The 13,119-nt window shown below is 52.3% G+C and overlaps 1 protein-coding gene across 2 annotated transcripts; it reads left to right on the forward strand.

The window, feature by feature from the left end:
* Nucleotides 1-2,680: 2,680 nt before the first annotated feature.
* On the forward strand, nucleotides 2,681-12,536 carry ASB1 (ankyrin repeat and SOCS box containing 1). Of its 2 annotated transcripts, XM_059820602.1 has the most exons (5): nucleotides 2,681-2,729; nucleotides 2,902-3,043; nucleotides 4,991-5,293; nucleotides 9,800-10,185; nucleotides 12,106-12,536. In XM_059820602.1, the coding sequence occupies exons 1-5, from the start codon at nucleotides 2,681-2,683 to the stop codon at nucleotides 12,237-12,239; spliced, it is 1,014 nt and encodes a 337-aa protein (XP_059676585.1). In that variant the 3' UTR covers nucleotides 12,240-12,536. The 2 variants fall into 2 exon arrangements, with proteins under 2 accessions (XP_059676585.1, XP_059676586.1); XM_059820603.1 differs by lacking the exon at nucleotides 4,991-5,293.
* Nucleotides 12,537-13,119: the final 583 nt, after the last annotated feature.

Below are 13,119 nucleotides of genomic sequence, written 5' to 3' on the forward strand. Positions count from 1 at the left end.
ACCCCTGTACAATAACTCAATAGGTCAACTTGGGATGGGTTGGTTTTCATGTGCATTTAAGGAAAACAAAAACAACAACAAAAAAAAAAAAAGAGAAAAAAAGCCTGGTTCAGGAGATAGATAAACTTCTGCTAGAAAGTATAATGGGATATGGTATGTAAAATCTTTCTGCCTTTCATTGCAGCATGTCTGTAAGTACATAAATACATACAAACATGTGGATAAGAGAGAAAAGAGCGGTTAAATGGAGGCATTTGCTGCAAGAAGAACTGAATGAACCTTGAATCACAAGCGACCCAGACACTGGCGTTCCAGCTTCATCTGTCCTGTTTACCCACCGCTTTGTTCCTCTCCGGGGCCCTGCTTTGTCCACGGGGACAACTACCATATTGCAAGTAAACACTGCTGCGTCCTCTGCTCCCCTTTCTTGCCTGTCTGCACTTTACCCATGGGAGAAGAGAGAAGAGTCAGCTCCGAATGACACAGAGTGAGTAAACGAATCTATTTTAAAGAAAAATTGTGCTGAGCAGGAGTGGTCTGTTCCTAAGAGCTTTGAAAACTGGCATCGCGTTCTTGCTGGGAAGGCACTAAAGTACAAAGGTTTCTGTCCCTTGCAGTAACTATCCCCTGGTGCACACAGGCATTATGGCTTTTGGTCAGGGGCCATATGTATGAAAGCCCATGGACTAACATGGCTCTTCCCTCTGGATGAGACCTCATTGTTAGCCAGCAGTCCAACAAAACACTTTGCAGCTGGAGGAACTCATTAAATCTAGTCCCATTAAATCCATAAGGGCTGCAGACGATACAACAGCTAGAAAGCTGCTCTGGCCTGTCTTGTGCTGTCATCAGGCACAGCAACAGCGAACCAAGATGTACATGGCTGCTTCCCTGCCCGTGAGCAGACGCAGAGGGGGTCACACAGAGCCTCTGTAGCTGGATGCAGTTGTAGATTGGGGTTAGAAACCAAGGAAGGAACATGCTGCTCGCAGAGGAGCCTGTGGAAGGGTGGTGGGTCTGCTCCATTGTCTCAGGGAACATGGGATGCTTGCAAACTCAGCAAAGGCATCTCCTAAAGAGTGGGAGATAGGTAGGCAAGCCCACCTCAGAAAGCCCTGCCCGAGCCCATCCCAATCCTAGAAAGCCTTTCACAAACGTGGGGGAGCATGGGTCCAGCTGAGGGCTGGAGCTCCACCTAGCCCTGTTGTCTGGTTTCCAGATCTGGTCCCTTTGACTCAAGGAGGGCCAAACAGACGTTGAGTCAGGTTTCCAGACCGGCAGCCAATTCATTCCGGGGGACGTTTCTTGGCCCCAGGTCTGCCTCGTCTAATGGCATAAGGAGTGCAGGCGATGGAAGGTGGCAGTGCTAGCCAGCACCGATGGCTTCTGAAAATCCCATCGATTCCTTTCGCCTTTTGATCTTCCACCGGGCAAGGCGAATGGGTTCGATTTGCAGATCGCGCCTCTGTCCTCTGGATCGCTCAAGCCCAAATAATAACATTTACAGGAAACCGTGTTTGCAGCCAGAGTCTGGCGTCTGTGGACTGATATCCTGCCACGGAGCAGCAGGAGTGGAGCTGCAGGAAAGCTAGATGGATTACCACCATTCCCCTCTGGCACTGGGGACTCGAAAACGTGCACTCGGAAGCTGAGGGTGTGTTTCAAACGCTCGGAGAGCGGCTCTGCGCCAGGGTACCAACACAACGAACTGCTAGGGCAGCTCACCTGTGAGCATCGCCCCGGGAGGGGGTCGGGTTCGGCGCGAACTGCTTAACTCGCAGACCTTTTGCGTGTGCGTGCATCTCTCCATACACCTTCTCCTCCTTTTGCACTCCCAAAGCGTTGTGCCCGGCGGGCACCTAACAAGTCCTCTATGCCTTTTTGAGGGTGTAGCTTTGGGCGCTGTATTTGAGGCTGCCTGGCGAGGTTTAAGCAAAGCTCAGACCCTGCAGGCCTGCCTGTTTCTCGGTGGCATTTTTCATGCCGGCTTGCCTTTCTGCTTGCTCCCAGCCCGCTGCGGCTCCATCCACCCTCACATGGGCTCTTTTCTCCCTCAGCCTTATGGCAACCTGACGGAAGACCCCGGGGAGCTGTGCTGCAGGGAAAACTAGGAGAGAATGATCACATAAAACCTTCCCTGCAGCTTTTAGCTGTGGGAAACCTTTTCTAGCCTCTAAGAAAAGCAAAGCTGCCCGCTATACCAGCTTTCAAACACCTGGTACCCCTCCTGGGGAGGTGGCGGCCGTGAGGCTGCTCCAGGGGAGCGGAGACAGCGCCGTACATTATCAGCCCCATTTTTGCCCGTTGCTGGAAGAAGGAGGCCCCAGCCCCTTCGACCAGCGGCCGAGCTCTGCCGGGCGAAGGGCTCCGGCTCGGGGCGCTGAGGGCCGCCGCCGGGAGAGCCGGGCCGGGCCGGGCCGGGCCTCCCCAGCCTCCCTCCCGCTGAGGTGCCGCCGCGGGGCGGGTCTGAAGGAGGAATGGCTCCGGCGTTGCTGCTGGCTGCCGGAGCGGAGGCGAACCGCCCTCCTCCCGCCGGGGAAAACCACCTTAACGCGGAGGCAGGAAGCCGCCGGGCCGGCAGGCACCAATCAGGCCGGCCCGGGGAGGGAGGGCGGCGGCGGCCGGGGGAACGCTGCCGGCGGGGAGGGAGGCCGAGCCGGGCCGGCGGTGCGAGGGGCAGATGGCGGAGGGCGGCCCCCCCGGCGGCGGGGACCCGCCCGCCGCCTCAGGCGGGCAGGCAGGTAACGTGGGGGGAGCGGCGCTGCCCGCTGCGGGCCCGCCGCCGTGCCAGGGGCTCCTTTGGGGCTCGCCTCGTGCGGGGAGGGGACGGGACAGACCCCCCCCCCCTCGCCGCCGCTGGGGAGGGCTCAGCCCGGCTCCCCCGCTCTCTCTCCAGCGCAGGTCGTAACCTGAAGGAGTGGCTGCGGGAGCAGTTTTGCGACCACCCCATCGAGCACTGCGAGGACACCCGGCTGCACGACGCGGCCTACGTGGGGGACCTGCCCACCCTCAAGAGCTTGCTGCAGGAGGAGAGCTTCCAAAGGTGAGGGGGGCTCCGCGCACCCCGCCCTGCCCGCACCCTCACGCTGCCTTTGGAGACCCTCACGGGGACAAGGGTGCGAGGTCCCGCTTAAAAGATTCCTGGCGGTTGACTCCCTGAGGCGGCTCACCCCACACCATCCCCACAGCCTGCTCCTTTCGGAGACCCCGACCCGCTCCGTTTTTACGGGAGAGGTGGCAGGTTGGGAGGGTGCTCCGCTCGCCCCCGAATTCACCCCCCGTGGGCTCCCAGGAGGCGAAGCTCAAGCCAGGTTGCGAGCGTGCGGCGGCCGCGCACGAGCTCTGTTCAGATCAGGGTGGAAATGCAATACTGTGAAAACAGGAGCCTACGTATAATGGGAAAAACATACAGAAGGGATTACGATCGAATGTAAACCTGAAGCACCCTACGTTACAAAATCTGTCCAGTGCTAAGTCTGTGACCGTGGGGATAGTTAATTAATTTTCCTGCACCATGGAGAAAACTGCTTAGAGTGCAAAATGTCTCCCAGCCTCAAAAAAAAGCGTCCTTTCAGCAAAAATGAGAATGAGCCAGCCCCTCTTTCTGCCACCTGGGCAGCTGGGGCTCTTCGGACCCTTGGTCTGAGATTTTTGCCTTTTTTTGTGTCCTATGCTGTGTGGGAACCCTGTGGCAGCAGGGCCAGGCGTCCCTCCCTGCAGGAAAAAGCAAAGTTCGGTGGGAGGAGGAGGGCTGGACCTGCAGCACCATCACACAGGTGGCGGAGTCTTGAAGTGACTTCTTTGAATTTGGGGGTAGGTATGGGGTGGAGATCCCCAAACCGTCTAGGATTAAAGGGAGCACTTTTATCGTCAGACTTGACAGCTGAGGGCTCAACTCAAGGTGGTTTATACTACTCCTCTTCCTAAAACATGGTTGGAAAAAAGATTGTGGCATTGGTCTCCTAGCAAACTCTGTATATGCAGTGTATAAAACCTGCTTTGTCCTGTACCAGTTACGTGGGCCTGGATGGAGTGAGCTAGAAGAGCAAATCCACTGCTGCGCTGGCTAAAGAGCACTTTCGCCAGCCTGCATTGACCTTGAAGAAATCCCTTCCTCTCTGCATGTTCCTGCTAAAGTGGTACCTGCGGTGATTTGCAGAGAATTTGGGAGTGTGAGGGTGTTTATGAGATTTGTAGGGCTAACCTGAGATCTGGGTGAGCGTGACAACTCATACAGGTGATTTCAGAGGGGATCTAAGCAGCTGCCAGCCAGCCAGAGCCATGTCTTCTATAAATTGGAAAAGGCTCTTATGCCGAACCATCCAACAAGGATGCTAATGGCCTACTTATGCTGTTCAGTGCAGGATGGCCGCACCTCCCAAGCTTGCTCCTTGCTGGCAGGGCTGAGTTTCCCTGGATTTGTGTTTATGTCATCCCATGGTGCCTGGCAGAGTGTGGATGTTGCCAGCGGTGTGATACGGATGTAAGCCTGCATTTCCGTACATTGCTCCCCTCCTCCTGTGTCCTCTTGCTGTTTCCCTGTTGCTTTGACAACCTTCTGCCCCTTTTAGAGCAGCTTAAATTAAATGGTTGTGGTCTCCAGATTGGTCACTTCTGATTTGGGTCATCTCCCTGTAAAAAGAGAGTATTTTAATTTTTTTATTGGTAATTTTGACTGAGTTTTGAGATGGGGTTTGTTCCTCCCTGTGCACATGTGCAGCTCCTGACACAGCAGAACTGCGACAAGGCCCATCTTCCAGGCACTACTCCGGTACGTGCCATAGTCTCTGGCTACCTACGTGCGGCACCTAGTCAGGTTATTGGGAGGATTTTTTCAGGGCTGCTATAAAGTGCCAAAGATGGGGAGGAAAAGCTTCAAGAGAGCTGTTAGGGCTCTCCCAGTATCCTCCTCCGGGGCTGGGGCATGTGGGGTGGTGCAAAGATGCAGGAGGCCCTCTCTGACCCAATGCTTTTTCCCCCCTGATGCCAGCCGGATCAATGAGAAGTCGGTGTGGTGCTGCGGCTGGCTGCCCTGCACGCCGCTGCGCATCGCCGCCACCGCCGGCCATGGCCCCTGCGTTGACTTCCTCCTCCGCAAAGGAGCCGAGATCGACTTGGTGGATGTGAAGGGGCAGACCGCCCTCTACGTGGCCGTGGTCAATGGGCACCTCGAGTGTGCCAAGATCCTCCTGGAAGCTGGGGCTGACCCCAACGGCAGTCGGCACCACCGCAGCACCCCTGTCTACCACGCGGCACGTGTGGGCCGGGCAGACATCCTCCGGGAGCTGATCAGGTGAGAGCTTGGGTGCAGGCTGGAGAAGGTCCTGGTGGGGAGATGGGTGGCTCTACCTCTCTCTCTTCTTCCATTGGGATTTTTCACCGTGGGGCTCAGAGCATCCGTTCCCTCCTCGCGTGCCCAGTGCCTCCACAGGCCTGGTGAAGCTGGCCAAGAGATGGACAGGAGAGAGGGTGGAGAGGTGCCCAAAGGGATCCTTGTCTTCCCCATTGCTTGGCCCTGGCAACAGGTCTGTGCCCTGCTGTGTGACTCCCATGACTGTTCTCCTAAGACAAAGCCCGAGAGAGGAGTCTTTGTTTCTGAGCCCACCATCCACTCTTCAGTCAGAGCCAAGTCTTGCAAGTATCTTCCCCCCCACCTCCATCTCGACTGCCAGCTCCGTGCCCCTGGCTGAATTTAGGAGTAAGGCGGATCCCCCAGCGACCCAAAAATTGTTTGGAAACACATCTTTCCTTTGTGTGGCTCTGCTGCTCTGACCGTTTTCTGTCCTGGGGAGGAGAGATGCTTGTCGCTGGCACTTTGCTGCCTGGCATTTGCCCATTGCTAGGACGCCCTCCATGGCATCTGATTCAGTCTCCCCTCGCTGGATGCCTGATGCACAGCTCCATCAAAGGGGTGGCATCTCTGGGGCAGGGAGTGACGGCCAGCGCTGTGAGGTGATGAAGAGTAACCTTAGCTGGGTAGTGGGTGGCTGGTGACCTATCCCTCAGGAAACTTCCTCTGCGGCACCAGCAGTGAGTGGGCTCAAGGTCTAGCAGGAGGCCGTGCAAACTTGAGTTTCTCCCTCTGTGGCGTGCCACGATACTTCCTTTTTTCTAAATTGGAAGCTTTTTGTGTAAGGGACCGTGCTGAGCAACTGTATGGGCCATTGACACCAAATAACAAGGGATCATAAAGGGAAAACGTAGGTTGTAGAAAGAAATAGTAAAAGAGGAGAAAGTTTATTTGGATTCACACAGAAACACTCTCCAAGGAATCCCTTCAATGACCGCAAATGCTAGAAAATAACAGCGAAAAGGATTTGAATAGAAAACTTCCAAAGGATTTGAATAGAAAACTTCCAAAGGATTTGAATAGAAAACTTCCAAAATACTTGGGGATTTTCTCCTTTCCTTTTTGCTTGTGGGGAAGTTAATTTTCGTACAAGTGCAGCTTTAAGGAAGCTGGCAAGTAGAAAGAAGGGCTGATGGTCCCCCCTCCTTGCTCCTTTCTCAGCACGCTGAGAGAAGGATGTCCCCATCGCCCCGTGCTTGTTGATACAGGGTTCAGCTCACGTGCTGCATTCCTGAGAATCTCCCCTGATATATCCACTAAGGCAGGTTGAAATGTAGCAAATGGTATTTCAGCAGCACATGGAGAGCTGATGCATTGATTTATGTGTCTACTCCTTGGGATACCTTGCCAGCAATATTAAAAGCAAGATTTTGGAAAACTTTCAGGATTAAAAATTAACTGGAGTTTGTCCAATATCTTTTTATTAGACAATGTCTCTCCCAAGGCTGCTAAGCTAATACCAAATTGTCAGATTGCCCAAAATTTCAAATATCTTGGAGTACGGATTTCACAGATCTGTTCAGAGTTGCTTACTTTAAAATGCAGTCTTATGTTACAAAGCTCACTCAGAGATTTTTAAAATGTTGATTTAAAGGATTTGGCAGGGGGAATGCAATGAGGAGGACACGTTTACTGAGATATAAGGAAATATTACAGCGTGTTCAGCTTGAGAGAGCCTCAGTGTCCTGAAAAGAAAGCCCAACCCAGTTCAGGCTTGCTGCAGGTGTCTAAACATCACCTGGTTAATTTTTTTTTTTTTTAAATCATATGGTAGCACAATCAGGATTCCTGAATCCTACCACAATTGCTGAACCAGCTAACCAAGCAATGAGTGAAATTGTATCCATTAATAGTAAATACACATATAGCTATGGAACGGCCATCCATTTTATAAGACAGCTGGCGGAAATATTTATGGGTTATATTGCCAGGGTATAGATTACTTTCCTAACAGCTTGTGATGCGATCATGCTGCGATGGGATCGGACTGTTACATTATGCTTGCAGTGTAACTGAGGGCTGGCCCAGCATATTAAGGACAAGAGGATCCTTTTGCCACACTAAAAACGGTGCAAAAGAGATCTGACAAATCATCCTGATGCCTCAGGTGCATGCCTAACTGTGATAAAAGCAGAATTTTATATTTTGCTTTGAATTGGGGGTTTCCACCGAGAATTTTGATGACGATCATGAAAAAAAGGACTGAAATGAAGACCTGCTGTCTGGTCAGGACCATGGCCGTAGGAGACAGTGGCCGTACAACAGCCCTACGGAAGTCCCACGGCAGCGCAGATAACTCTATCCAAATGCTCGTGTAGTCTGATTTTAAGAGGTTTGTTTATCTACAGAGAACACGTGCAGTTGCCTGTGGAGAACAGACACCTTTTCTTATTTAGTCCTCTGTGCTCTAACGTAGGTGAAGTGATGCAGGTTGGGCAAAGTGCTGTGGAAGTCCCCAAAAGATGGGAATGTCCCCTTAGTGTGCAGTGATCCCCAGGGCAGCTGCCTGGCCTGGGAAGCAAAGCTCGGTCCTGCAGCTGGTGCAAGGACCAGCTTGCACTCGGCGGTGTTGTTACTGCCTGGCTCTGTCCTTTTTCTGCATTCCTCTACCCCACAGGTCTCCTGAGATCTCAGCCGAGATGTTGGAGATCTTGTGCGCTGGGGTAAAAATACACTGCATACTATTTGCAGCTCTTAGACAAATTTCCTCAGCCCTTGTGTGTGTGCTCTTACTTTAAATGAGACTATTCCCATCCTCAGAATTGAAGCATTTGATTAAGTATTTGCTGGATTAGGGACCAGCCCCTACTGGGCTCAGCGAGAGCTGTGCTTGCCTTGAGGCAGAATTTGTCCCCAGGTGGTTTCCTTATTTGTTTTATTAACTGCAGAAGAGAATATAGTGCTATCTAGGAAGATAGAAAAGCCTAGTTCTCTGAATGCTCAGTCTGCAATTTTGGGAGGGGGGCTGGTAGGTGAAGGAACCTTTTATCCCTCTGTGGGGAGAAGGGATAAGGCTTTGCTTGATCTGCAGTGCTGCAATTGAAACCAGCTACTCTTCAGGGGATTGCATTGTCTTCCTCCTTGTTCCCGTCCAAGATGCATGTGAAGTAGATGGAGTTAGTGTCCCCGCTACTTGGGTGTTACCCAGCCTGGGGGGAAATAAGTGCTTGTTTTTGCTGTCTCGTCTTTCTGCAGCATTGCCATTTTTCAAATTCCATGCTTTTCCAGAGAGCAACACTTGGCCTCTTTGCTCCCATTTATTCGGCCGCATTCTTCACTTCCTCCAAAAAATGAAAAGAACCAAAGCCAATGAGCCCTGTTTTCTGCTGGTTCACAACTTAGTGCCATCTGTACGTACCAAAATGAAGTATTCTGCGGGCGCTGCTTCTGCTTCATGATGATGCTGATGTCCGTTAAGCAGGGCTTTAGCCTGCTTTGCCTGTCTTCTCTGCGCCACAGCAAGCTCGAGCCCGCTTTGCTCTGGCCGCAGGGCTTATGGAGCAGTTGGGACACCACGGCACCGTGCGGCGAAGATGTGAGGTAGGGGTTTCTCCGTGGGGTAGGGTGAGGCAGGAGCCAGTTGCAAAAGGTTTGCTGTTGCAGCTCGTGGAGGTCTCCGTTTCAGCGCCTGGAGTGCTGGCCAGTGAACTGTAATCTCTTGTGCAGTATCTAGTGTAATATATAACCTGTGATTAGAGCTGTGGAGGACGGATGGGGAGAGCGGAAGGTCTGATGCAATTATTTTGTATTTTTCCAGTTTCCTATGTGCTCAGAGTTGGCGGGTACATACCTTTTGCTGAGCTTAATACTAGGGAAAAGGCCTCTTTTTGACTCTCTGATGGGATTTCAACAACCCCAGCTCCTTCGGGAGCAGGATTTTGTCATACATGTTTTGCTGTTGAGATTTCTGTTTCCATTTCCCTGCTGTTTGTGACAGTCAGATCGATTGCCTGTATTGCTTTTTGGCCTGTTTTATCCTGGTGGGGAAGTTATTTCACTGCATCTTTTCAACTGAGTCATTTGGAAACATCCCCGCTCCCCAGCCAGCTCTTTAGCATCCAGCATGACGTGGTGCTGGCTCAGGGCTGAGCTGTCCTTTGTGCCAAGGCCTTGCTTGGCACATCCTTCTGGAGGGCAAGGAAAGATGTTCCTCAGATGCTCTTCCGCTCTCCCAAGCCCAGCCTGTTGCGGGCAGAGAAACAGCTTTGCTTCTTGAAGATCAGACTGTGGCTGGATGTGCATCCCTGCTCAGAAGCCCCATCAGGCCCCTCTCAGGGTAGGTATGGGTGGTTCTTGCATGGTGGACCCCAGAGGTACCAAAGACAGGCAGGTTGCTCACCCTCCGGGTGTCCTTCAGCCTCATCCCCTGCTGTTTTGTCACCCTGGGCTGCAGTCGTGGTGCTGTTGCCCTTGTTTCCAAACCTCCGCTCTTCTCTCTCCCCCACCCAGGTATGGCGCAGACGTGGACGTGAATCACCATCTCACTTCCCGGGTCCCCAGCCTTTCCCTGCGGCCCCTCACCACGCTGGTGGTCTGCCCACTGTACATCAGCGCTGCCTACCACAACCTCCAGTGCTTCCAGCTGCTGCTCCAGGCAGGAGCCAACCCGGATTTTAACTGCTGCGGGCCCATCAACATCCAAGGCTTCTCCCGGGGCTCCCCGGTGTGTGTGATGGACGCTGTCCTGCGGCATGGCTGTGAAGCGGCATTCGTCCACCTCTTGATTGACTTTGGAGCCAATCTGAACCTGGTGAAAGTGGAGGCCTTGGGAGCTGAGTCCACGGGGAGGGTCAAAGTCAACCCTGAGGCTCTGCAGGTGTTCAAAGAAGCCAGGGGTAAGTGGCTTTGACTTACTGAAGTGGCGCTGGTTTTATTTAGCTCTGGATTCAGGAGAACTCTTTGGAGAGTTGATTTGATAGCTGGGAGCTGTTAAGGTGGTAGGGTGGGTGTTACCATCCTCTTTTGGGTCTGTTTGTTCAAGTGCCTTCAGCCGAGTGCAAAAAGATCATGTAAACAGGTTATACCTAACTTGAAAGTGTAAAGCAATTCTAACAGACAAAAAACTGGGGTTTAACAAGCTGTTAAGCTAAGCGTTAATGACTTCACCACCCCTGACATGGCTTCCAAAGAGCTGTTGCTGGCCAGGCAGGCATCACGCAGGAGAGGACCGTGGGGAGGCTGGCCTCTGCGGCTCCCTGGCACGCATCCTCAGTGTTGCTGAGCTGCCACCTGCCTCCGACTCTGTCAACACTGATGACTCAACCCAGTGGCTTCCCCATAAGCCTCCAGCTAGACTCCCTGTTCTTCTCCCGTTGCATTTTGTCCATTCACATGTTGTTTCCCCTCTTGAGTCCTTCAGCTACCAATGATGCCTATCTCAGCAGCCCAACCTGTCTGTAACTTTACCTTCTTTATCTTCCTCCCAGCTCTTCTCCATTGCCTGACCATGTCCTCAGCAGCCTTAGGCAAGGTTTAGGCAGTGGGGTCCTATCAGAGCTGGGCTTTGCATCTGCAAACCACAGGCTGGTTATGGCATATCCAGTGAAACCCAGTTCTCCAAAGCCACGCAGATGTGCCTTCACTGCTCTTAAGTGCCCCTGTGCTCTGCAGGGGGGCCCACGGAGGGACCCAAGAGGTAGTTGTGTCTGGACGGGCTGCTTGGGAAGTAAAGTCACAAATGGTGGTAGCAAGTGGCAGGAGGGAGCTCAGATGGTGGTGGAAAAAGGTGGGAAAAAGCTGGCTTTTTGAATTTAACATCCTCTGGGAAGCAAATGAGTTACAAAAGAAGTAAACCAGAGCCTCAGACCTGAACGTGCCTAAAATCGCCTGCTATTTCTTTCTTTTTATAGCAAAAGCAACATCAATACAGTGTGCACCCTTGTTCCAGCAAGGGCAGCACCTCATAAAACCACCAGGCTCAGCTGGTGAAGGCCGGGGCTTTGCACCGGGGTCGGAAGTGGGGTTTCCCTCTCCAACTCCAGAGAAATTTGAAAGGGATTCAGGGTGTGGGATACAACCCCCAGCTCCCACCCCGAAGTTGTTCAGCTTTGCACGTGCCTGGGTTTTAAACCTGCCTGGACTTTTGCTGAGAAGAGGTGCACATAAGCTGGAGCAGGTGGTTTCCATTAAGGCTGGGATTAGGAGGCAAATGGGACTGCTCAGGTAGAGCGTGCAGGATAACGGAGTGGTGCCTTGGAGGTCCAGTTCCTGAATCAACATGGATGCCACCATCCTCTTGTCCCTGTGCTGGAAGAGCTCTCCATGAACTCAAAAGAAGCCCTCAAAAGAAAGTTGGGATAAGGCCTGAGCTGGCTGTCAATGTTGTTTCCCAGGGGGTGGTTTAGAGCAAAAATAAAGTCTGCATAATTTTAAAATGATCCAAATAGTATAAAGCCTCTTACAGCCTCCCCTGGTGTGGATTTGGCAGTCATCTCTTGAACCCTCTCAGGCAGGGACTGGCTTCATGGTCACAACCCCATGCAGTCTCCAGCTTGCCCTTCCAAACTGCCCATCTGGCAGCTGTCGTTGCCCCAAGTCTTTGGCCAAAAGGTTTGGCCTCGTCACAGGGAGGATTTGTGCATGCTCAGCTCTCCGGCGCTGCCTTTGTGTTGCTGTGCAGGACGTGGCCTCGGCATTTGGAAGGGGTAAATGGCTCCTCAGCCATCAGGCAGAGCTCAGCGCAGTTTACACGCTGTTATCCCTCTCTCTTCCTCTCTCTGTCCCTCAATAGTTTTTCTCTGCTTTCTTTATTGCAGGCCGCACCCGGAGCCTCTTGTCTCTCTGCCGCATAGCTGTACGAAGAATACTTGGCAAATCTCGTCTGGATCTGATCCATATCCTTCCAATCCCAGACCCCATTAAACAATTTTTACTTCACGAACACAGTTAAAGGGCAACTGGCTGCTTTCCGGGACAGTTTGATTTGGTAAATGAGTGCGCTGATAAAGCCAGGTGCCAGTCGTAACCCTTCCCCCACAGTGAAATACTGTATTGCTCATGGAGTGCACATAATTCCCTGCCCCTGTGATTTTCCCCTCCAGATTTAGGGTGCAGTGATTTTGTGTGTCTGTTCTTAAGCTACTGGTTATCTAACTGGTGAGCTCTTGTTTGCAACTGGTTGGGCAATGAGGCCGATAAGCGTGTGTGGCTGTTAAATGAGCAAATACAATATATCTTATAGCTGTTAGCATATGTCTGTTTGTTATGACTCTACCTCTGTTATTGCTCTGTGTTACACACACCTTGGGTCTCAGTGGCACTTCTGCGTGGGGAAAGTATCCGTACTTAAGCCTTTTTTCGTCCTATAGTGTACAAGGGAGTCTCTCCTTGCCTTGGTAAGGGTTTTACAACAGCACTGTTCTCTTTCTGCTGTCAGTACCTGGCCTTTCTCTGCCCTATGGAGTTTGTGATTGCTGCTGTAAGAGTGGATGTATTTTCTTCTGTCCTCTTCTGGTGTGAAATGCATCGTTTCCTGTCCAGTGCTGTGCGTTACTTTGAAAATTGTATCTGTGTCTCTACTTGCTGCAAGGTAGCTGCTGACTTGGCTTTCTTCGTGTAGAGGCCCCATCGCATGGATGGGAGAGTAGCAGAATATGTAATCCTATCCTGTCCAAGTCGTTTCTACAGAGCACCAGATCTGCTGTGGCAGCTTGGCTCTCCCTCCAGCACTGTGATGGACAAGGCAGGGGCTGGCCGGTCCTCCTGCAGACTGCCTGGGACTGGGTCAAGTCTTGTGACCGCTGCCATAGCACGAATGAGGAAACGCGGAG

This window comes from Gavia stellata, chromosome 8, assembly GCF_030936135.1.
Source record: "Gavia stellata isolate bGavSte3 chromosome 8, bGavSte3.hap2, whole genome shotgun sequence".
Classification (NCBI taxonomy): Eukaryota; Metazoa; Chordata; class Aves; order Gaviiformes; family Gaviidae; genus Gavia; species Gavia stellata.

Bases quoted from the DNA above. Each gene is read 5' to 3' on its own strand.
- ASB1 (XM_059820602.1), top strand. From the start codon at position 2,681: ATGGCGGAGGGCGGCCCCCCCGGCGGCGGGGACCCGCCCGCCGCCTCA. The intron at 3,044-4,990 runs GTGAGGGGGGCT...CCCTGATGCCAG, and splicing joins CAGGAGGAGAGCTTCCAAAG to CCGGATCAATGAGAAGTCGG. The intron at 5,294-9,799 runs GTGAGAGCTTGG...TCCCCCACCCAG, and splicing joins ATCCTCCGGGAGCTGATCAG to GTATGGCGCAGACGTGGACG.